This window comes from Drosophila melanogaster, chromosome X (assembly GCF_000001215.4).
Source record: "Drosophila melanogaster chromosome X".
In the NCBI taxonomy this organism is placed as follows: Eukaryota; Metazoa; Arthropoda; class Insecta; order Diptera; family Drosophilidae; genus Drosophila; species Drosophila melanogaster.
The window spans coordinates 12,741,682-12,764,134 of record NC_004354.4 but is presented as its reverse complement, the minus strand read 5'-3'; the positions used below and the strand labels follow the sequence as shown (position 1 = coordinate 12,764,134).

Below are 22,453 nucleotides of genomic sequence, written 5' to 3'. Positions count from 1 at the left end.
TTATAAATACGCTCTTGGCAAAAAACAAAAAAACAATAATATTTTTGTTTACATTTGATTTTCTTATCGCCGCCAAGCGATCCATGTGGTGAGAGGAGCTCAATGCTGACGACTAAAAATCGGACAGGTGGACCCGATGACGGACGCACAACTATAATTTGATTAATGTCTGTACTTGTATTTGCAAAATGTTGAAATTAAAACGAGAATAAATTTTTGGTTTTTAAAAATTCCCATACAAAGAACTTGCAACAAACGGCTGAACTTATAACTTTGTAAATACCACATGTAAGAATACTAATACTTGTAAATGAAAAGCAAAGAACTTAGCTTAGCTAAGATTCGCTTAAATGCCTATATTTCGTCAGTTCAAATATTATTTAATTTCAATATTCGCAACATTCAAATTTCAAAGCGGACTATCGATACATATTTTTAAAAACACCCCACAAAATCCATACCAATTGGAAACATATACATATGTATCGATATGAGCAGCAAAACTCCGATGGCGATAGCAACTCGCACAGATGATTTTTGGATACAGCACTTGGGACGCCGTTTACCCCAACAATAAAAATAGACAGATATCAAATATCGCATAAAACACACAGATTGGAAAATGAAAGGAATATAGTGATCAAAGTCACCGTGTTAGGTGACTCTTCAACCATCCAGTTAACTTTGCACATCAAGCAGCCCGAGAATTTGCAATCGAAACGAGAAACTTCAGTTCAGTCAGATCAGCCCATATAACGTACATATGTTATACTATTGAATCCGGCTCCAAAATGGATCGCAAAGAAACTGTTTCGAAGGACCAAGCGGTACGTCGAATTGCCCATAATGACTTTATATTAGTCTCACGTCAATTGCTGATCAATCGAGCCGACACGGATCCGGACAAAGGAAGTGCCAGGATGTTGATTATCTACAGCAGTGGAAAGCAGCACATCGTCACCTTCAAGCTGCCGAATCTTGCGTGTAGGGTGCAGGATCTGTTTTTCCAAATGGACCTTCAGATCGATGAGAGCACCACGATTGATTGCATTGAGAATGCCGGCGGTATTATCCATTTGGTTGTCTCTGTGGGCTTCCCCATCAGTGATAACATTGCCGAGACGGTTGCCCATGCGGAGGAGTTCTATAGGAAGGTGCATCAGTCAAAGGCATCATCGGCTGATGCCGCTCCACCCAATGCGATGGCCGGTGAAGAGCACTCCCCTGCGGTTGTCAAACCATCAGAGACTGCGGTGGCCAACAATGGTTGCCAGCCAGCTGCAAGTGCAACCAAAGGCAAGAAGCACAAGAAAAGTCCTTGCGGGAGTCCGGGAGAAAACAATGATGGCCAAGTGATATTGTCGGCGGATCAAGACGCCAATACTAATACCAAGGCCAAGAAACAGAAGAAGTGCCATATTGCAAAGGATAACAATGGAATTCAAGCTGCTAGTTCTCATGACAACCCTAGTTCATCTGGCAATAAACAGGGAAGTCACAACTCCACGGCTATAACCTCCAATTCTACAATGACGAGTAATGGTCTTCGGGGCGTGCAACCAGCTGAAGATGCTCCCGCAATCTCCCAGTGGATCCAGTCGAGGAACAATGCCGCTGTTAGCAAGAAATCGGAAGAGACAGCTGGTGGATCTCAATCGCGGGTGCAATCGAATGTTGCATCCATATCCTCGCCAGCGGTGAAAGCAACTAGCGACGCTGCTATACCCACACCAGCAGAACGCGCAGAGCGTAGTCGCCTGCGCCGAAATCGCAATTGGATACTAAGCAGGGACGTTGATGAAGATGCCGTGGTGCTGGTGAGCAGCGGTGATGAGGAGACCACCGCCGCCGATGATGGCCAAACCGAGAGAAGACTTTCACCCGATGAGAATCAAACCCTTTTCACATATCCGCCAACTGGTACCGGTGGCCTGAGCATCACCATCAAGGACTTTATGTGTCTCAGTAAAGGATCGTATCTGAACGATATAATCATTGATTTTTATCTGCGCTGGCTAAAGAATAACATCATACCAGAGGAACAGCGCGATAGGACGCATATCTTTAGCACGTTTTTCCACAAAAGATTGACCACACGAACGAATCCCAGAAATACGAAGCAGACGGCGGCCCAGAAGCGTCACGAAAGGGTTGAGAAGTGGACACGAAACGTCAATATATTCGACAAGGACTTCATTATAATACCATTCAATGAGCAGTCCCATTGGATACTGGCCATTATATGTTATCCAAACCTTAGAAGCCCGGTGGTAAACAATAATAATGTGCAGACGACACTCAGTGATGATATTCCCATCAAACAGCCGTTGATACTTATTTTCGATTCGTTGGCAGTCACCTCAAGACATCGAGCGATTGCCATATTGCGGGATTATCTCACCTGTGAGCACAAGGCCAAGTATCCGAATGCGCTGGCGCATGTCTTTAACAAGGATAATATGCCCGGTCATAGTGTGGAGGTGCCGCAACAGCAGAATCTTACAGATTGCGGCCTCTATCTGCTGCAATATGTGGAGCAATTCTTCACAAAACCCATCAACGACTATACACTGCCCATTAAGGAGCTGAGCAATTGGTTTGACCTGCTCACAGTAACCAAGAAGCGTGAGGATATCGCTAATCTCATCAAGAAGCTTATGAATGAAAGCAATCAGCAGCGCAAAATTTTGCCGGTCATTAAGTTTCCGACATTAAATGGCCAACTGGTGATGGATGAGGAGGATAGCGAGGAGGAGAATTCTAAAGAGGAGCATAAAACTACGTTGGTTTGTTCAAAAGACAGAAAACCGCCGAGGAGAAGGAATACACTCAAATAAACCACTTGTGAGAGAAGTGAAAATACATATATTTTCTACAAAACAACTGAACTGAAGACGATCGCAACGCAATGCTTTGGAACACTAGGAGGAGCAAATTGACACGGCGGAGATGGGTTCACCAGAAATATACGTTTTTTCCCTCAAGGAAAAGTTTCATACACACATACAATCACCAAAAAGAGCAGTTCAGCCAACAAGACGATAAAGAGGCTACCTACTGGAGAGATAGAGACAGAGACAAAGACAGAGATCAGGATCACAGGATGAGCATGTTAGGCAGGACGAGGTGGATGTCAGGAGTTGGAGAATGGACAAAAATCAAGAAAAATTCAAAATTCAGAAAGTCACCAAATGAATAGAAAATATTTTAGAAACAAAATTTGTAAATAAAATGCGACAATAAAATTTGTCACGCATAAGCAAAGCTTTATAGATTGCCAAAAAATGTACATATGTATGTATGTACATAAGTACATAAGTTGCCCCGCGCGGTGTTCATCGGCCATTTGGGAAACTGCAGGGTATTACCAATCAGCATTATACTCGACTCTAAGCCCACACACACACCCACACGCAAGCACACACACGCGAGCGCAAACACATGGATCTCTTTGCATTGGTGTTGGGGTTCGGCGATAAGAAAATCGAGCCATAAAGTCGCGCCGGCGATTCTATAGACGCTCAGTTGCTTTGGAGCGATTCTTTGATGCAGACGAACATCGGAGTTTGCGGATTGTAATAATAGAGCCAAGCGGAGAGAGCGAAAAAGACAGAGAGAGAGATAGAGAGCGAGAGCGAGAGGGAAGGCACCAGCGAATATCGAGCATAAAGCAAAGCCCGCAACACGTGAAACAGCCAGCAGCCAATTGATTTCAATTTCGATTCTTAAAGTGAAGTGACCAACAACGTGCGATTAACGAGATGTCCACCACCACAACAGCATCCAGTAAGTTTATCCATCGCCAAGGTTTCCAAATAAACAATTGTTGTGCCTAGAACGTAAATAGTACCAAAGCTACCATCTTTTATTCGATCTTTCATCAATAAAAGACAAGCTTAATGTGATGGAAAGCAAGACAGTTGTTTATGTTTTCCCGCCAGCCTTGGATTTATTTAAACAGTTATTCGGGTTACTCAAAAAAATAAAACAACGGAATATTTTCCTGGTTCTGATAATATTTTAATGCTGTTTATTGAGCTGTCTGCTGTAAACAAGAAGGCTGGCTTTCCATTGTTTAAATCAAGATAATTGTGGATTTCGTAAACAAGTTGTCTTTCCATTCCTTAAATCAGTATCATCATATATCATATAGCATCGATTCTAAATACTAACTAAACACCGAACGTAACGAATGCAACTGCAACTTGAATTTCCACAGTAGAGGGCTATAAGCTCGGCAAGGTCATCATCGAGGGCAAAACCAAACAGGTGTACGATCTGCCAGAGCAGCCAGGACTTTGCCTGCTCCTCAGCAAGGATCGCATCACCGCCGGCGATGGTGTCAAAGCACATGATCTGGCCGGCAAGGCGGAGATCTCCAATACCACCAACGGTCAGGTCTTCCGGCTGCTCAACGAGGCAGGTGAGTTGCTAAACCATATAAGTCAAATCAACTATAATGCATTTTAGTCAATTTCTAACCAAATTGATCAATTAATTAATTAATTAATGCTTCTTATTCGACAGGCATTCGCACCGCCTATGTGAAGCAGTGCGGCGCCAAGGCCTTCATCGCCCGCAAGTGCCAGATGATACCCATTGAGTGGGTGACCCGTCGCCTGGCCACCGGTTCGTTCCTCAAGCGCAATGTCGGCGTGCCCGAGGGCTACAGGTTGGTAAACAGCCAATGGCTGGCTGTGGGTTATCACCCCATTCGATTTGTTGCGATCTGTGTGTTATCTGTGTCCGCTTGCGGTAAACAAATTCAAATGCAATCGATGCACTGCAGCAGGGTCAACAATCGCTGATAAGATTGATCGTTTGTGAACTCAAAGCCCACGAAATCTGTAATTCAAGTCAAGATTTTCGCCAGGGCAATGCTGCTGAGATGCTATGTGTAAATTCGTTTCATTTGATGTCGTCATACCAAGGCAATAGCTCTTTTTTATGGCTTTGATTGCCAACAAGTTCGCCTCTTTGAGTTACTGTAGAATATATATTATACTAGAAGTAATACAAATGTCACTTGATATTTAATTTATTCATCTATTTGCCTCAATTTGCTGCCTTATTACTACAATTACATTTGCATTGCGCAGGTTCTCGCCGCCCAAACAGGAGACGTTCTTCAAGGATGATGCCAACCACGATCCCCAGTGGAGCGAGGAGCAAATTGTCTCCGCCAAGTTCGAGCTAAATGGCCTGGTGATCGGTGGGTACTTGCGGCATAAAGCACTTTTACATATACAAATCTAAAACTGGCAACATGTTTTTCTTTAGGCCAAGATGAGGTGGACATTATGCGTAGAACCACACTGCTGGTCTTCGAGATTCTCGAGAGGGCATGGCAGACCAAGAATTGCGCCCTGATCGACATGAAAGTGGAGTTCGGTATCTGCGACGATGGCAACATAGTTCTGGCCGATATCATTGATTCCGATTCGTGGCGCTTGTGGCCAGCGGGTGACAAGCGTTTGATGGTCGACAAGCAGGTGTATCGCAATCTGGCATCGGTGACGGCCAGCGATTTGGATACCGTAAAGAGGAACTTCATTTGGGTGGCCGAACAACTGGCTGATATTGTGCCCAAGAAGGATCACCTGGTTGTCATTCTGATGGGCAGTGCTTCCGATATATCGCACAGCGAGAAGATAGCCACCAGCTGTCGATCCCTCGGCCTTAATGTGGAACTTCGCGTGAGTTCGGCCCACAAGGGACCGGAGGAAACGTTGCGCATTGTCCGCGAATATGAATCGGTGATGAGCAACTTGATCTTTGTGGCCGTCGCCGGGCGATCCAATGGACTGGGTCCAGTCGTTTCCGGCAGCACCAACTATCCGGTAATCAATTGTCCGCCCGTCAAATCGGACAACATGCAGGTGGACGTGTGGTCCAGCTTGAATCTGCCATCGGGGCTGGGCTGTGCCACAGTTCTCTATCCAGAGGCAGCTGCTCTGCATGCGGCCACCATTCTGGGGCTGGGCAACTTCATGGTCTGGTCGAAATTGCGTGTCAAGGCGCTCAACAACTTTATCACTCTCAAGAAGGCCGACAAGGAGTTGCGCGGCGTGCGAAATGCTTAGTTGCTGGTTATCATAGCTTATGGTGGGAGATATCAGCATTGGATATCAACCAGGAGGCCATATATAGAGAATCCTTCCCTGATCATTGCCGTTCGGCGATCATCCAGGGATCCCATAAAGGTCATCATCAGATCACATACTTTGTTAATTCTTCTTTCTCCTATTTTTTTTTTTTTGAAACCAAACATTTTTTTATTAGTATTAGGAAAGCATGACTTCAACTTGTTGTACCACGTTCTTGACAGGTTACGAACTCGAAATAACAAAAAATAAAAATTACATTTTAAATGTTACGCACTTTGAGCTGAATTTTTTATAAATATAAAAGAAATATAGCATGGATTACACGTAAATGTGATTGAATGTTTCTCCATTTTTGGAGTAAAAACATTCCCTTTCTTGGACGCAACTTTAAAAATAATTGTCTGAGTATGGAATGCCATATCTCGTCGAGCTCGTAATTAAATTTCCAATTCAACTGTGTCCAAAAATTGTATTTCTATTTTTTTGCCATTTTTTGTAAATTTACCTTACCAAAATATGCAAAAATTGGTCAAAAAATAAATTTTTCTAAATCCTTGAAAAGGTGATAGGGATTGTTAGCATTGGTAATTAGCTGCTCAAAACAGTTATTCTTTTGACTTTGTGTTGATTTTGAGCAACGTTTAGAAGAAATCTGCATTCGTTCCCTAGCCAATTTTTAAATTGATTTAGTTTGAATTTAGAACCGACAATAAGTTTTTTTTTGTTTATTTTTGCCAATTTTTAGTTCAAACTAATTAGTAGCATACTTTTGGGCTGAGACGATGACGATTTGAATGACTAAACTGTTGCACTTTTTAAACGTGATTCTTGGCTCTATTAAACAAAACAAAAAACGGGAATTAGCCATGTGTATAGTTTATATATTAAAATAGCATCTAGAATGCTAAAAAAAATGTATTAAAAACCACGTTTGGAGAAAAGAGAAATTGTAGATAAATTTCCAAAAAATGTAAATAAAAGAGTTATTTATCAAATGTAAACCAATGAACTTTATTTTCATTTTAAATATAGCTATGTTTAGCTTAATTGTCTTGAAAAATTTACATTAATAAAACTAGGTATATATATTAAATATAGTAATATATGTACATAATTGATAAAGGCCAATTTAGTTATGCAAATTAAACTGCTAATAGCAGTAAACTACTAATGATGTTGAACCTACAATACATGTATGTACATATGTATATATATGCCCCTTGGGAAAATCATATGGATACCTTGTGGTAGAGGGGATTGGGAGGCGTGGAGACGGGGAGACGGGGAGTACTGAGACCGGGAAAATATGTGCTAAAGTGCGCCGGCCACCGCAGGTCAATTAATCATACTTTAGTGTTTAGCAGACAACACCACAAAAATACAAACACAAGCACAAGCACAAACACAAACAACGAAGCACAATTCATAATAATAACAATAATTTAGCATAAGAGAAGCGGGACGGGTGAAGGGTGCGAGTGAGACGGCGAATGTACACATTAAAAGTCAGGGTCAAAGTGTGGCCATTGTGTTTTGCCTCTCCCTCTGGCGCACCAACCGAAACACCACCCCCCGCCGCCTGCCACACCCCGCTCACAAGTGTCTGCTGTTGTTGGAAACAACAATAAGCAATAAGAAATATGAATGGCAAAGCAAATGTAACAAAATGTTGAGAAAACTAAGGAAAACACAAAAAAGACAAGAGCTTGGTTCATAAGAAAATACCCTGCCATTTTAGCTTTTGGGATATTGCGTTTCAGAAATTCAGATATAGTCAAACTGAATTAACATTAATATTAATAAGTATATATCTTAATATACATATTTAAAGTTTTTAAGCGAAGCGAGCAACTAGTGTATACAGTAGATAATTATAAAAAAAAGTTTTTAGATACAAAAACTTGCCTAAAAACGCTTGTTTAGAGCTAAGAAAACGAAAAATTATCAAAATAGAATAACTTCTTTTATAAAACATAAAGCTAGCAAAAAATTACTTACGCGGGAACCTCGACCTAACCTCAATTTGAGTGCCAGCACTAAGAGGTTCAGTTCTTTAAACTATGCAGGTTGAACCCGCGTCCATATTCGAGCATGCCCTTTTCTTTTGGGGCTAAAATGTGAGTGACTGCGACGTTGGGGTCCCAGCTACAACAAAACAACTGCAAATACAACGACAACAATGGCCGGCAATTGTTTTGCGGCGTCGCCTCTGCCGCTGCCGCTGCCTCTGTTGCTGCTTTGCCGACGTCAATGACGCAGCGCTATGTTTGCGGTGGCTATTGCTATTGTGGCATCCGTCTACGCCACCCCCCTCTCAACCAATTCCACATCGACCGCAAGGGGTTTCTTTGTTGTACATATTTCTTGTTTCTGTTTGCCGATTCGGTTTTCTTCTTTCTTTCTTTTTGTTTTTGCGAATAAAAACTGTTTTGTTACAAGCGCGAATGCCGATCGCAGTCGATCGCTCTACACGTTTTCATTATAATTTTACTGTTTCACATCTCGCTCCCACCCGCTGCCATCTCCCTCGCACTCTGCCGGCTACAGGCCACATTCATTAATTTCAATTTGCAATATTTTCTTTAATATGCATATTCTATATTTCAAACGATATTGAACCGATGCCCAAAAGAGGACCATTCAGTTTCCAAAAATAAACATTCTTCAACATTTAAATAAACATTTAAAGTCGAACAATATACATACATATGTAAGTTCGATTTTGCGAGGCCCCACTGTACCCATTTGGCGAGGCAACTCTTTCAACTTGTTGCTAAAAATATGCAAGACAGTAAAAGGAAACCGGTTCCCCCCCCCCTTCCGAACCATACACACGCACATGTACGTACTTTATGTATGTGTGGATATGGCTATATGTATATATGTGTGTACATATAACTGGTTGTTGCTGGGTGCCGAGCCACTGACCGAAGTGTTGGTTGCGGGGGGAGGGAGCGAGGGTTTTGCTACGGGGTGCTGTGCGGTGGAACTGGAACTGTGACTTGATTATTCAGTCGGCACAAGAAACAAGCCGATCGGTGCACACACAAAGACCAGAGTAAAATGGCAAAAACAACATTGTTAACCAACTACATGCAAAACACCAACACGTAATACAAGATCGTAAAGCGGTTTCTACATACATACATACATACATACATACATACATATGTATGTAATATGGGTACAGTGGGGCCTCGCAAAATCGAACTTACATATGTATGTATATTGTTCGACTTTAAATGTTTATTTAAATGTTGAAGAATGTTTATTTTTGGAAACTGAATGGTCCTCTTTTGGGCATATGTATGTATGTATGTATATATCGGGAATTGGCAGGGGGGACGGGCGCATGGGGCTAAGGATGGGGCAGATTACGCGCGCAAAACCGGCAAGCCGATGAAACTGTGGACACCGCACTAGAGGTCAAAACATAGAAGTGGATTATAATCGGTTAAAAAAAATATTTATTTAATTTTTCTTCGCTTTTCTTAATTTGTTTTATGGTATAGTTAGCTTAAAACAATGCACATATGGATGTACATGTTTTGAAAGAGTCACGTGTCTGGTGCTCACTGTACCTCATTGTTGCTGTAACCGTCGATTGTTGTTCTAGTTGTCGTTTTTGTTATTGTTGTTGCTTTTGTTGTCACCGCAAGTTGCGCTACTTTGCGCTTATTCGGCTTCTCCTCCGACAACCATCTTTCTTTCTCCGTCTCTTTTTTCTTCTCATTTTTCTTTATTTATTCGTTTCATTTCTTCTCTGCCCTTCCCATCTCACGCTTTCCGCTACTCTCTTGCAATGTCAACCATCAGCACAGTCAGTTGTTGTAGATTCAGGTTAGGTTTATTGCTCTCCCTCCTCCCTCTCCAACGGAATTCTACACCCCCCCCCCCCAACACACACACACACAACCCAGCGTCCAACAATCTTGGTTGATATGGCTTAACTGTGAATTGAGCGCGCGGTGAACAAAGATCACATCAACTTAAGCTGTTGGTGAAAACGGGTAGGCGGGGGGAGCGAGAGAGAGAGTGAGTGAGAGAGGGAGAGAGGCTAAAGCGGGAGGTAGGACAAGTGATAAGCCGAAATAAAAAAAAAAGAAAAAACGCGCGATAATAAAAAATCTAAATAAAAACACATCAACAAAAATTAACAACAACACTCGAAACGAACTGACATGTGTATTTAAGTGTGGGGATCTGGGGGAAATACGAGGGGCTATAAATAGGAAATGGGGGCAGAACGGGGCAGCGGGTGGCAGCGATGGGGCGGGGGACAACTTTGGGGGCGAATGATCGCATCCACTGCGGTTGGGGGAATCACGTTTCCATCTTATCTACCATATGTACACACATACATGTGTGTGTGCACTTCTATGGAAGCTGTCACCGAATGCAAACACAATTTATTTTTTTATTGTAGCCCACTTTGGGGCCTTAAATTGTCTCCTTTAATTTCGCAAACTACCATGATTTTAATTCAATATCTCAGATAGTTTCAACAAATACTAATGGGTAAGCAACAAATGTAAATTAATCCATCTAATAATTAAATAATATGTACATTAATTTAAAACCTTTCTTTTGAATTTATAGCAGATGAATCCTGAACCTTCAATAAATCGCTTACGTTATTTCGACTCTGTCATGTGTACCAAAAAATCGAAGGGTTTTGGGTGGTGGGAATGAGGATAAAAGACATGTCAGTTTTGCTGAATGACGTCAAACACTCCGTTGGGCCAGGAACCTCCCCCTTTTTCCAACTTGAGACCTTGAACTTATCAATTCGAGACAAACACAGATATCAAACAATGGATGAATATGCTAGGAATGCGTTGGAATCTCTGTCTCCGCATTGTTTTATACTGTTATTATTCCAGAAATTATAAAATATGTACATATTTGGTTACGTCTTAATTGAATTGAATATGTCCATTCAGCTTACTTAAAGTTTAAAAGTGAAACAAGAAACATGCCCTACCTAAATCACTCACGTTATTTTGACACTCCCTTGTGGTTACGAACCTAAAATAGAAGATGAAGGGTATTGATGGGAGGGGGGGATATATTGGATGCCCATGAGATGTTATCCAGATTCACAGCGTGCAGGGTAATAGCTGGCAGGTAAAGGAAATAAAAAAAATCTTTTAGCACGTGGTGCACCCCGCTGATGTTCGCTGAATCTTAAGCGGATTATGAGACGTTAACCCCCTCTAGCTCCAACCCCTCCCCCAAACCATCACGTTGATTGACCCAGCTACCTTATAAACACTACAAGAATTTCGACCCCTCCATCCACACACACACACACACACACAAGCCGGCAAGTTTGTTTGCCACAAGTCTCCGAATTTTTTTTGCATGTCCAGCTTCGGGTTACGCCAGAATTCTACGCCATAAGCACCGCCCTCCTCGCCCCATACCATTTACCATTCCAAGCGCAGAAACCAAGCCCAAAAGGAAACCCAAACCCCTAAGAATTTCGCAGTCCACGCTGCGTATGCTTTCATTTTATTTCGCCTTTCATATTATTATTCTTGTTATTCTTATTTCAGACCCTTGCTGGCAACCCAGCTGCACTGTGACAAAAAGTTAGCTATTGCTATACGAAATTATTATTGTGCACTGTTCAGGGATGTGCGATATTTTTTTGTATTTTCTTCAAATTTCGATAATCATGTTTAAAATGTAACTGTTAGTTTCATGGGCTACTTCAGTTCATTTTAATTACAAGACATTTTTCTTTCGGTGTGCCTTCTGCTTTATTTATTTGTACGCTTTCGTTTGGTTTTTCGTTTCGCATGTTGCCCTCTCTTTTGCACGCATCAGACTGGCGTCTCAGTCGCTTGTCCCTCTTCATCATCATCATCTTATTCCTCTTCGTGTGTGTGTGTGCTTAAGTTGAATGTGCCGGTTTGTTCTGTTGACTTGTTGTTGCTGTCGTTGTTGTTGTTGACGTTGGTCGTGTCATGTTAACTGGTGAGCTCTCCCTCTCTCGCTCTCTCTTGCCCCTTTTACGTCTGCGCTAGTTATTTGGCATGCTGTTGTGCTTCTTCTTGCTCTTCCACTTCTGCTTCATCTTCGCATTCAAAAATATACAAACATACATATATGCAAACATACAGACAACTACGCAAACAACGTCAAGACAATGCGCAGTAGATAACAAATAGCCCTCTCCTTCTCACCATATCCACCTCTCCCTTCCGCACAGTCATACAAATGTATATATATGCACATATATAAATTACGTGAGTCTGTTTGTATCTATGGCAACACAGCGTGAGATATATAATATGACTATATGTATGTATGTATGCAATGAATATATGTGCAATGTGTGTGTGAGCGGTCTTATGCAGACAGCTGCTTTGTGTGTCAAATTGTAGCGAAAAAAATTGTGTTTTTTTGTGTACCAACGCGAAGAGGAAGAGATCTTGAGATGGCGTGGGACGTGAAGAAGAAGAAGAGAAAAGCGTGCAAGAAGAAGAAGCAACCAAGCGGTAAGCTGAAGCCCAGTGGCGAATTTTGGCAAGCCATGTGATTATTGGTAAATGAAATTTGCTGAATACCTAGCAAATATAAGCATTTTAATTTGATTTTCCATGAATGTTTATGAAATTAAAATATTGTTACACAAGTGAGAAAAAGAGCTAAACACAAAATTTTTAACAGAAACATGTAAGGGATTGGCATATATCAAAATTTATATTTCAAAATTTCATTTCAAGAACTCTTCAAATTGGTCACAGGGGTACCTGCTTTTTTGCAAACCGCTCTTGTTCTCTGCTCACACTTTTTGTGAACCAGTTACTGTAGCACAGTGGAACAGTGTTTAACTTAATCAAGATGTAGCTTACCAATATATTTATTATATAATTAATAATTGTGAGCACATTTTATATACATTAATTTCGCTCAAGCGGCATCTACAGTAATTCATTTTAATATTAATTTTTAATGATGATATTAATGAAATACATGCGTGTATTTATAAATAACCTGAGTATTGTCTTGAAATACCATAGACTTAAATGAATAGAAAATAGATGGTGGGTCACAGTAATAATATTAATTGATGCGCGAGTTGTCCCACTGTGCACTGTTGCCGTGCGGGGCTGCGCAAAAACAACACTGGACACTCTCTGACGCACTGGCTCTCTCACTTAACCACCTCACTCGTCATCTGACCGTCTCACTCACGCGTGCGACATTGCTTACTGTTTGTTTTTGTGTCTGCCGGCGTCGCTCTCTGGCGACTGCGCGTTTGCGGCGCCGCGTTGCCAAACTTCACTCGGCTTCGCTGTGTGAGTGCGAGTGTGTGTGTGTTTTATATCAGAAATTTCCATTTAATTTTTTTTACTTAGGTTTCCTTTTTTGCGTACCCGTACCTGTGTGCCTGTGACTATGTGTGTTTATTGGTATATAATTTCATGTGTGTATGTTAGTTACACTTTCAGCTGCTGTTTCCAAGCTTTTTTCTTGCCACTTCTTTTATTTTTACTTTGTTTTGGTTGCGTGTTTTTTGGTTTCTACGTCACACCTTTTTTCGAGCAAGCGAAAAGAAAGAGCAGGACGGAGAATGAGAGTGAGAGAGAGAGGGTAAATTACTGCATAGGCCTGCGAAAAATTGGCAGCAAAATCTCAGACGAGGGTTGTTTTATTTTATTTCATTTATTTTTCCACATTTTTCGTCGACTTTTTCGCATAGCCACAGGTGTCGTTGCGCAGTCGACGTCGACGCCGGCAGTGTAGAGCGAGCAGAGCGACTGACTGTCAATCTGTCAGGTTCAGCGCTCAAGAAAATAAGAAAAAAATAGTTAAATAAACAGCAGCAAAAATTTTACGCAAAAATATACTTTGCACCTTTGTGCAAATTATTTTGTCGTCAAAAAGTTAACCTCAAAATTCAGCCTCTGCTGACTCGACGTCGACTGCGCCTGTTGAACGTGACTCACAGGCCCAAAATTTCTATGGCCCTATTTACTTAGGGCAGAAAAAAATATACATGTGTATATATTATAAATATTTACCAAACTTATTATACACACATAGTATGTATGTATATTACAGTTGAAAAAACTTGATACGCATGTACATATGTACATACATAGTACATATGTGCATGCATATGTACATACATATGTAATAAAACCGCACCAACGAAAGCTGAAAAAACTGTTCTTTGAGTTTATTGTGGCTCTAAACATAATGATACCCAACTAAATCTCATTTAATTGTTAATCAATTCATTTATTTTTGGCGTTTTGTTAATAAGAAATCATTTTTCTAAGCCTTATCGAACGATTTCACTTGTTCTAACTTATATAATCTAATATACATATGTACATACTTATGTACATACATACATGTGACACATGTACTTAGTCTCGATACACCAGCTGATTAAAATCGAAACAACTTGTTTATTTATTAGAAAAATAAAAAAAAATAATGACGCGTTGTTGGATTTTTATAGCCTAACAATATTACAAAAAAAGGCAAAAACAATTCCATTTCGATTTCTTAAGAAGTATATAGTATATATAAATTATAATGTTAATTCATTTAAAATGTATTAAATTATGAATCTGAAGAGCATCTCTTGATGAAAAAGTGATGTGAACTTAATGTTTCTTATTTTTGTGTTATTTGCTTATTTGTATGTAGCTTGTGTGTGCGTGTGTGTGCCACTCAAACAAACTTTGCTCCCTACACTTGACCTTGTTTTGCCATTTTCATTTTGTGCCACAAACACACACACACACACGCACACACGCTGAGATGGGGATGGATTAATGCGGTTGACTACGACCAAAAACTGTTTGCCGTAGGAGAAGTATGACTAAGGGGTGTGGTGGGGTAGGTAAAGGCAATTGTGTGGGGGGGGGGGGTTGGTGTGGTTTAGTAAAGGAGGCAAAATGTCAAAACCAAAGACGCTGAGAAAGGCAAATGGCGACACACACACACACGCATACGCTCACACACAAAGGACATCAAAACTTGGAAACATGCGAATTTTCCAGAAACTACAAGTTTCATTTTTTCATGCACTTCTCAAAAACTCGATGTACTACTCGTGCATATTTTCATTAAAGCAATCTTGTATATCTTGACAAACGTACACGTTTCTTCTTCAAGTGCATGCGGAAAGGGTGGAAAAAGGAGGCTAAATAACTGGGGACAGTAATTTGGCTAAATGTTGTTATTTTTTCCCGAGACGGCTAAATGCCGGCTACAACAACAACTGTAACGACGTCAGAAGCGAAAATCCCAAAAATAAAACGATGAAAAGGAAAAAAATCCAGAAAAGAAACCCCAACGGCAATGTGGCTACACAGTGCGAAAACTTCTTATGGTGATTAACGTGTGAAAACTTGGTGAATGGCGGTTGCATAGAAAATCCCACAGGACAAGCCCTTTCTGTAGTTTTCCGCCCTTCTGTCATTTACCATCTTACTGGCGAAAACAGAGAATCATAAAGAGAATCATAAAGAAAATCAAAAGAAAATAGAACCGACCTAACCGAAAATTACACAGAACGATATTTCTCTCTATATGTATGTATTTTAAGTAGTATTAATTTAATTATTTTAATTAATTTTAATTGATAGAAAACAATAATACATTGTGTATAATGTGAGAACTATTCTTTTTCCAAATGAGCTTTATTGTTATATAACATATTGAGATTATTGTTTACTTTAAAAAGTACCCATTTTATTTGGCTGTGTAACGATAATAGAGCAATGAGTGAAAGGGCAAGACAGTGCGAGAGGGCGCGATAGATTTCGAGAAAGAGACGAACGCCAGTATAACGGCAATGGCAATGCCAACAAATTAAAGTTACTAAAGCAAAGGAAACGGCAAAGGAAAAGATTGGGAGTGTGTAGAAAAGAAAAGGAGTAAAGAAGGAAAAGAGAACACAGCGGCAAGGCAAAGAAACCTGAAATAAAAGAATCGCAGCACAGCAGCAGAAAATTAGCAAAACGGGAAGAAGGCGGAGGAGATGAAGAAGTAGAAGAAAGAAGAAGGCAGGCTGACAAAACAAGATGTGCTGGCTGCTTGTCGGGGAAAGGGGGCGGGGATGAAGAGGGGAAGGGATCCGCATGCAGAACCACTTAGTCAAATTTTAAATGAATAACAACCAGTTCCTTTATTTGCTTTCATCCTTTTTGTTTTTGCCCTTTTCTTCTCCTTCCCTTTTGCATCGCATTTTCGCTTTTAGCCGTTTTCGCTTTACATTTGCCATTTCTGCATTTTTTTTTTTGGTTTTTTTTTTGCTTAGCGTTGCAGGCGGCTAAAAATATCATTCATTTCGGTTCTATCTATTTTTCCACTTAAACTACGAAAACTTAAAAATATTGTCGAGTTTTCAGCTTAACTTAATTACATTTTTGTTTCTTATGCAATATTAATTATTGCTATAACGGACATAGTGCATTTTGTCGTTCAATATTATGCTTTTTTTTTAAACCGTAATGCCAAATGAAATGATCGTTAAAGATAGAATTTGAAATAATTAAATTGTCGTTCATACGTTTTCAATCGCATTTTCATATGCGAAATGAGTTTTAGTTTAGTTTCACTTATTTATGACCCATACTAAATTGGGTCTCGAACGAAAGGCGATTCATTCGGCCGTAGACCAACACCTCGCTAATGATCCGTTCGGCGAAAAGTCGCTGATCCGGACGCATACGCCGGAAGTGGCTGGCCATCCGTTTTCCGATCAGCTCGCACTCGTACTCGCTGTCGCTTTCATGCTTTCTGTCTCGCTCCCTATCCCGCTCTCTATGCCAGTCTCTATCTCTATTCGAAGTCTCCACATTTCTACGCTTTCTCGCCGCTTCAACGTAATCGGTGTCATTGCTACTGCGTCTTCGTCGGTTACGGATGCGACGTCCGGATTTATCCGAAGTCTGCGATTCACCGTTATGCTGCTGGTGCGAAGATACGGTGTGCTGCTGATAGCCATTGTTCTTAATGCTCCCAGCCGATGAATTGTTACGATAATCATCAACATGATCATCCATGTTATCCAATTCGGGATCGTTATCAGGCTCGGGTTCCGGTTCAACATCGCCATCACCCACGGCATCAAGACGTAGCATATCCTCTTCGTGTGGAAAGGCATCAGACATAATGTCAACATCCTGAAAGTAGATAAATTAAATTAAATATATCAGTATCCCTTTTTTTTGATTAACTGTATTACTATACTAATACTATAAGTATATAATGGATAATACTAAATCCACAATACACAGATCTACATATGTACTAGAGATCTGCATTAGTTCACCGCAACTACAAGTACACCGCAGCCGAAAACGGCCGGCAGTCCTCCGCAATCCACTTGGAAACTGCATTCAACGCCTCCTTTTTGTCTGGAGCAGACACAATCCGTAGGGCAGTTGGTTGCCGAAAAGATTGACAACATTTGTGCCTGGCTAAATTTGAAGTTTGATTGCCAACACATTTTAGGAATTTTTCGACATGAGCGGCAGTAAACCAAGTCGTTTAAAATTGATCCATCATCCTTAATAATCCCGCTTAAAACATTCCAGACGAAACTCTTTCCCTTGAGCTTGGGCTCCAAGGAGTAAAGGCCACTTGCAATCTGCTCGGCGATAAATGCGTGGTCCGACATTCTGCTACATTCGCAACGACTGAAGACTCTCACAAGTAATAAAGTCAGTGAATAGAAATATTGCAAAACCAATGCACCGGGCTTAAAAAAGGCTACAAAAAGGAAATATGCAAAAGCAACTGTAAACTTAATGTTTTTTTTTTTTTTGTTCTTGCACATTGTCATTCTTCTAAGTGTGTGACATTGGCCTTGGTCGATTTTAGGCATGTGTATTCTGCTACGCGGTGTGCGACTTCCGCGCGTAAAAGACACAGAATACATTTTTGAGTGTGTCCTATTCCGTCGCATATTTTTGTGTATTGTCTGTGTTCCACACACAGACAATGCGGTGGTAAAACACCGCAAACGCATTTGATGCGGTTGTTACTTAAACCGCCACCGCTTTTTATGCGAATATACTTGTAGTGCTCAAATCAGGCACCGGTGCCGATCTCTGGTACCTACATATATACATATATGCCCTACATAATGAAGTTCCATAAAATTCCTTCATAGATCACTTACTTCGGTCTCCAATTGCTGCATATCCTCGGTTATATTCTCATCAACTTCAATTTCTCGCTTCACAATAAAGCTCATTGATACCTCCTGTTCCGCCAATTGCGCTCCGAATGTTATCGTTTTATTTGACTCATTCTGCAGGACTTTCGAATTTCGAACCAAATCCCGATCGGCGGCCACTATGCCCTCCAATTGCAGTTCACCGGTTTCCAGTTCATAGAGAAAGTCTAGTTCTTTGAAATACCAAAGCGTTGGCTTATATGTGTTCCCACTATCCAGCACCTTTCGCAATTCCCGGCGATACGAGGTCCGAAAATTGTTGATCTTACGTTTGAGCGTATGGATATTGGCATAGCTATCGGTCGTGCGTAGCAGCTCTAATAATCGGCTATAGGATTCGAGCTTCAGCTGGCGATCGCGATACAGTTTACTGCGCACCAGCCACAATTCGGGCATCGAACGGTACAACCCGAGGAATTTCTTCCAAAAATCGATCGCCGTGTGCGTGTGCGACATGTCTGTCTAACGTCCGTCGCGCGACTGAAGCTTGCATCGTAAATTGGTCGTACGACCGGCGTTTCATTTGTCCTGCGAACGCCGTCAAACGCCGTCAAACCACGTCAAACGCGATTCAACCAGATTCTATACATATACATACGCTTAATTTTACAGAACTGCCAGACTTAACATATGATCATTTCATATCCTACATGCATATGCATGCATGCATACTTTATGAAAACCAACAAATAATACAAATAATAATAATAATAAATATATTTCCTATGTTACCTATATTGCCTATGTATATACAAATATATTTATCTACCTATTTATATGAAAATTACTTAAATTTGAAATTTATCCAATAAAGAAGTCCAAGGACTATGTAAACACTCACGCATTGCGGTCGTAACTCACCTGAATGCTGGTCTCGTCGAGACTATCGTCCACGTTCTCGGATTTCACCCTGGCCGGCGATTGTATGTTGAGTACCGGCTTGAGGAAATCCATCAGATGAAACCACCAGAGACGCGTCTGGTAGCCATTGACCGATTCCTGTACCTTTTTGAATTCACGACGATAGCAGCAACGCAGCGAGTTTATCTTTCGCTTAACATCCTGAATCGAACAGTTGCTATTAACGCGTCGCAGTATCTTCAATAGCTCCTGATAGCCGGGCTCCTTTTTCTGTTTCGATAGATAATCGGGACTGCTGCTGTCCCACAGGGCGGTGAAATACTGATAACAGCTGATGAACTCCTCCATGATTTCGGGCTCATCGTACAAGCATGTGCCGCCCATCTGGGACATTAAGTAGTCTGGTTTTTTTTTTTTTGTTTTTGTTAACTTTGGTTTTATTGCACGTTTTCACGCTCGATTCGACGGTCTGACGTTGAATGATAGAGAATGACAAAGTCGCAATGGGTATTATACAATTTTCGGTATGATGATTGTTCATTTCGCTTGTTTGCTGTATGATGCGGCGTGTCATGCAAGTGCAACGTGTGCGAGCCTGTTTTTTATGTCCACTCCATCGGCTTGTGACTCTTTTGTTATTTACGTATGTTTGTTAGCAAAAAAAAAAAAAAAAAATATCACTGTTCCAGCATTTGCTTGCTGTTGTTTTCTTCTTTTTTTTTGTTGCTCTCCTATGCCGTCAAGCGTGCGCGACGTTGTCACTTTTCAGTTCGCTTCGAACATGTTGCGACGTTACGGCTTTTGTGTGCCCTGCTGCTCGATTTATTTCGCACTGAAAAACGGCAACGTCGCGCGACCGTCGAGCGAAATGAATTGGAAAAAAGCGAAAAGCTTAGAAAAAATGTTGCAAGTCTTCTTCCGCCGGCCGGTTGCCAACAAAAACAACCACAACGAATAGGGGAGCTGGAAATAGCGGAAAGAGGTAAAGAAAAAGGGGGAAGAGGGCGAAAAACACTAATAAAAACAAAGAAAATCCAAAACAAAAAACGCGGATAGATTAAAAGCAATGTATGAACGTTTTTTGATCGATTTATAGATTATATACATATGTACATATGTCGCAATTTTTAAGCTTATAAATTAAGCATCAAAAGGCAATTACAGTTTAGAATAAAACGCATTGGGCAAATCGGTTTGATCAGTGGCAGCGAACTTGCAACCGAATTGGGCGATTACAGGTAAATCGCACGTGTGCATTCAACTCAATTTTTTTCCCGTTTAGGCTGGCCGTTGCCCTCTTTCCATCTGCCGCCCACCATTCCCACACCGCTCATCACCCCCTCGTGACCCCGCATAACCCCGCCCGCTTTTCCAACCGCCTGCGCTCAGCGCATTTCACTTTCACTGCAAATTGGCAAGTGACAAAAAAAAAAAACGCGCAAAAACAGAAAAACAAAAGCAACAGAAACAGAAACAAAACAGCAGAGGAAAAACAAAACACATGAACGCAGACGAATGAAAATTATCAAAGGAGTGCGGGGAGGGGGATGTGGTACATACGCAAGAACGAAAATCAAACCATTGAAAATGCGCACTTTTCCACTTATCAAACGTTTTTTACGGGCGATTTTCGCGAAATGTTTTCCACAATTAAAACGAATGTAATGCATTTATCCAGCTAAATAATCAGTAACTATGTGCATGCATGAAACTGGGAAATTAACTGCAATTTTGCATCAAGTTTAAACTTTCAACATGTCAATGTTGAGATTTTGTAACTTAAATGCGTAAAAATAACATTGTAAGTACGTGAAGTACATATGTACATATGTATCTATTATGTACTTTGTTAAGCGTTTAAGTATGCATTTTAAGGCATATTACATAACATGCTTAAATAAGTTGAAATACAAACAAAAACTTAGTTAAACCTACTAAAGGATTATTGCAGTTCAAGTGGCGTAAATGAATCAAATTTTTACTCAATACTAGCAGTTGATTGCAGTTTGTTTGGCTAAATTGTACAAATATTGCAGATGGAGTATCTCTCGTGTTTTGAGTGTTTTAAATGTATTTATTAAAAACATTGATTAGCATTCATTCTCAATTGACCTGTGCCACATAATACGGGATGCCATTGTGTCGGTTCGACGAAGCAGTTGCAAGAGGTTGCAAGCGGTTGCAAACGGTTGTGAACGGTTCGCTGCTCGACGTCGAACGCGACGCAACACAACACGCTGTCCCTGTCGTTCTCGTTCTTTTTCACTTGCCGAAGATCATTTAATACTGCACTTTTTGGATATTTAAATTTTTTTGCATTTTCCAATGCCCATTTTCATTCAACTTTGCAACGTACCATGCACAAGCACATGTGTACGGTTACATGAACAGAACGAAACGCGATGGGTGCGAGCACGAACATGACAGCATCTGCCGCGGTTGCGGTTCGCTCTGCAGACGTCGCTGCCAGCGGCGCTGCCCGCTAGTCGTTGGCCGTTGCTGATGCCGTTTTTAAATGACTAAAAACTCGGGTGTGCGATGCGCGCTGAGCATGTGAAATTGACAACGTTTGCGCCAGATAACATATACGTCGCGAATTTATTTATAACAAATTCACGAAAATTAACCGAGGTAAATGTGCAACGCAATGCGTTTGAAAAAATAACGAACAAAATGCCATATTCTTATATATATGCGATTATATATATATATATATATGGAATACATTCGTGCGGTTTTCTCTATGCGTACGTGTGTGTGTGTGCGGCTCTGTGTGCGTGGGTGTCGGTGTGTGCGTGTGTCGCTGTGCCAGCAAAGAAAATGCGAAAAAAGGATGCAGTAAAGCTGCAATAAAATGCAATCGTAAAAATTAAAGAAGAAAAAATTAAAAAGAAATATATCGAAAATTGCGTCGCGATTTTTTTTCTCGCTTCTCACCACCGTCTTGCTTGCTCTCTCGCTCGCTCTCTCGCATTAAAGTGGAAAAATTTCTAAACGTGTTTGTGTGCGTGTGTTCTAATTTTTTGTTGTTTAATACATTTAACAAAAAAGTCAATAAAGCAAAGTCGCATACACACACACACGTAAGCACGCACACACATACACGCAACACAAAAAAAAAAAAAAAAAATAAAAGAAAGAAATGCGAAGAAAAAACATTTTTTTTGGGCCCGACAACGCCCTGTGCTAAAAAAATAATATAAAATATAAAATAATCGTTATTTGCTTGATAGAAAGAGTAATATATATATAAATAAATAAAATATGA

The 22,453-nt window shown here is 40.7% G+C and overlaps 4 protein-coding genes, 2 long non-coding RNA genes and 1 other non-coding gene across 17 annotated transcripts in view, besides 1 other annotated feature; 3 read left to right on the top strand and 4 right to left on the bottom strand.

The window, feature by feature from the left end:
• Nucleotides 1–523: 523 nt before the first annotated feature.
• pira (pirate) lies at nucleotides 524–3,493 on the top strand. Of its 2 annotated transcripts, none has more exons than NM_001298238.1 (1): nucleotides 524–3,493. In NM_001298238.1, the coding sequence occupies exon 1, from the start codon at nucleotides 792–794 to the stop codon at nucleotides 2,835–2,837; it is 2,046 nt and encodes a 681-aa protein (NP_001285167.1). In that variant the 5' UTR covers nucleotides 524–791; the 3' UTR covers nucleotides 2,838–3,493. The 2 variants fall into 2 exon arrangements, with proteins under 2 accessions (NP_001285167.1, NP_572827.1); NM_132599.3 differs by having other exon boundaries at nucleotides 524–3,257.
• A 24-nt stretch (nucleotides 3,494–3,517) lies between these two features.
• Nucleotides 3,518–7,099, top strand: Paics (PAICS bifunctional enzyme). 2 transcript variants are annotated; one of them, NM_001272564.1, is made up of 5 exons: nucleotides 3,518–3,786; nucleotides 4,223–4,423; nucleotides 4,528–4,672; nucleotides 5,100–5,212; nucleotides 5,281–7,099. In NM_001272564.1, the coding sequence occupies exons 1-5, from the start codon at nucleotides 3,762–3,764 to the stop codon at nucleotides 6,081–6,083; spliced, it is 1,287 nt and encodes a 428-aa protein (NP_001259493.1). In that variant the 5' UTR covers nucleotides 3,518–3,761; the 3' UTR covers nucleotides 6,084–7,099. The 2 variants fall into 2 exon arrangements, with proteins under 2 accessions (NP_001259493.1, NP_572826.1); NM_132598.4 differs by having other exon boundaries at nucleotides 4,220–4,423; nucleotides 5,281–6,375.
• Nucleotides 7,100–9,563: 2,464 nt separating this feature from the next.
• Nucleotides 9,564–12,268, bottom strand: lncRNA:CR44619 (long non-coding RNA:CR44619). Of its 2 annotated transcripts, none has more exons than NR_123887.1 (2): nucleotides 11,719–12,268; nucleotides 9,564–10,310 (listed from the first exon to the last, which is right to left on the bottom strand). It is a non-coding gene; the product is annotated as a long non-coding RNA:CR44619 (long non-coding RNA). The 2 variants fall into 2 exon arrangements; NR_182242.1 differs by having other exon boundaries at nucleotides 9,564–9,988.
• On the bottom strand, nucleotides 11,785–14,241 carry lncRNA:Vinr (VSR interacting RNA). Its single transcript, NR_182243.1, has one exon. It is a non-coding gene; the product is annotated as a VSR interacting RNA (long non-coding RNA).
• Nucleotides 14,242–14,349: 108 nt separating this feature from the next.
• Nucleotides 14,350–19,923, bottom strand: CG4004 (uncharacterized protein). Of its 5 annotated transcripts, none has more exons than NM_132596.2 (2): nucleotides 19,186–19,671; nucleotides 14,350–17,266 (listed from the first exon to the last, which is right to left on the bottom strand). In NM_132596.2, the coding sequence occupies exons 1-2, from the start codon at nucleotides 19,576–19,578 to the stop codon at nucleotides 16,700–16,702; spliced, it is 960 nt and encodes a 319-aa protein (NP_572824.1). In that variant the 5' UTR covers nucleotides 19,579–19,671; the 3' UTR covers nucleotides 14,350–16,699. The 5 variants fall into 5 exon arrangements, with proteins under 5 accessions (NP_572824.1, NP_001285166.1, NP_001285165.1 ...); NM_001298237.1 differs by having other exon boundaries at nucleotides 15,768–17,266; nucleotides 19,186–19,923; NM_001298236.1 differs by having other exon boundaries at nucleotides 15,768–17,266.
• Nucleotides 17,437–17,697: a mobile genetic element.
• A 1,285-nt stretch (nucleotides 19,924–21,208) lies between the features above and the next one.
• On the bottom strand, nucleotides 21,209–21,588 carry asRNA:CR45623 (antisense RNA:CR45623). Its single transcript, NR_123886.1, has one exon.
• Nucleotides 21,517–22,453, top strand: part of Smr (Smrter) — a 58,416-nt gene continuing 57,479 nt past the window's right edge. For 2 of the 4 annotated variants that reach the window (NM_167334.2, NM_001272562.1), the window contains 1 exon segment: nucleotides 21,691–21,816. The gene's annotated coding sequence lies outside the window, so the exon portion shown is untranslated. 4 annotated transcript variants of the gene reach the window in all.

Bases quoted from the DNA above. Each gene is read 5' to 3' on its own strand.
- Paics (NM_132598.4), top strand. From the start codon at position 3,762: ATGTCCACCACCACAACAGCATCCA. The intron at 4,424-4,527 runs GTGAGTTGCTAA...CTTATTCGACAG, and splicing joins CCGGCTGCTCAACGAGGCAG to GCATTCGCACCGCCTATGTG. The intron at 5,213-5,280 runs GTGGGTACTTGC...GTTTTTCTTTAG, and splicing joins GCTAAATGGCCTGGTGATCG to GCCAAGATGAGGTGGACATT.
- pira (NM_001298238.1), top strand. From the start codon at position 792: ATGGATCGCAAAGAAACTGTTTCGAAGGACCAAGCGGTACGTCGAATT.
- CG4004 (NM_167336.4), bottom strand. From the start codon at position 18,780: ATGTCGCACACGCACACGGCGATCGATTTTTGGAAGAAATTCCTCGGG. The intron at 17,267-18,267 runs GTAAGTGATCTA...ATCTACTTTCAG, and splicing joins TGCAGCAATTGGAGACCGAA to GATGTTGACATTATGTCTGA.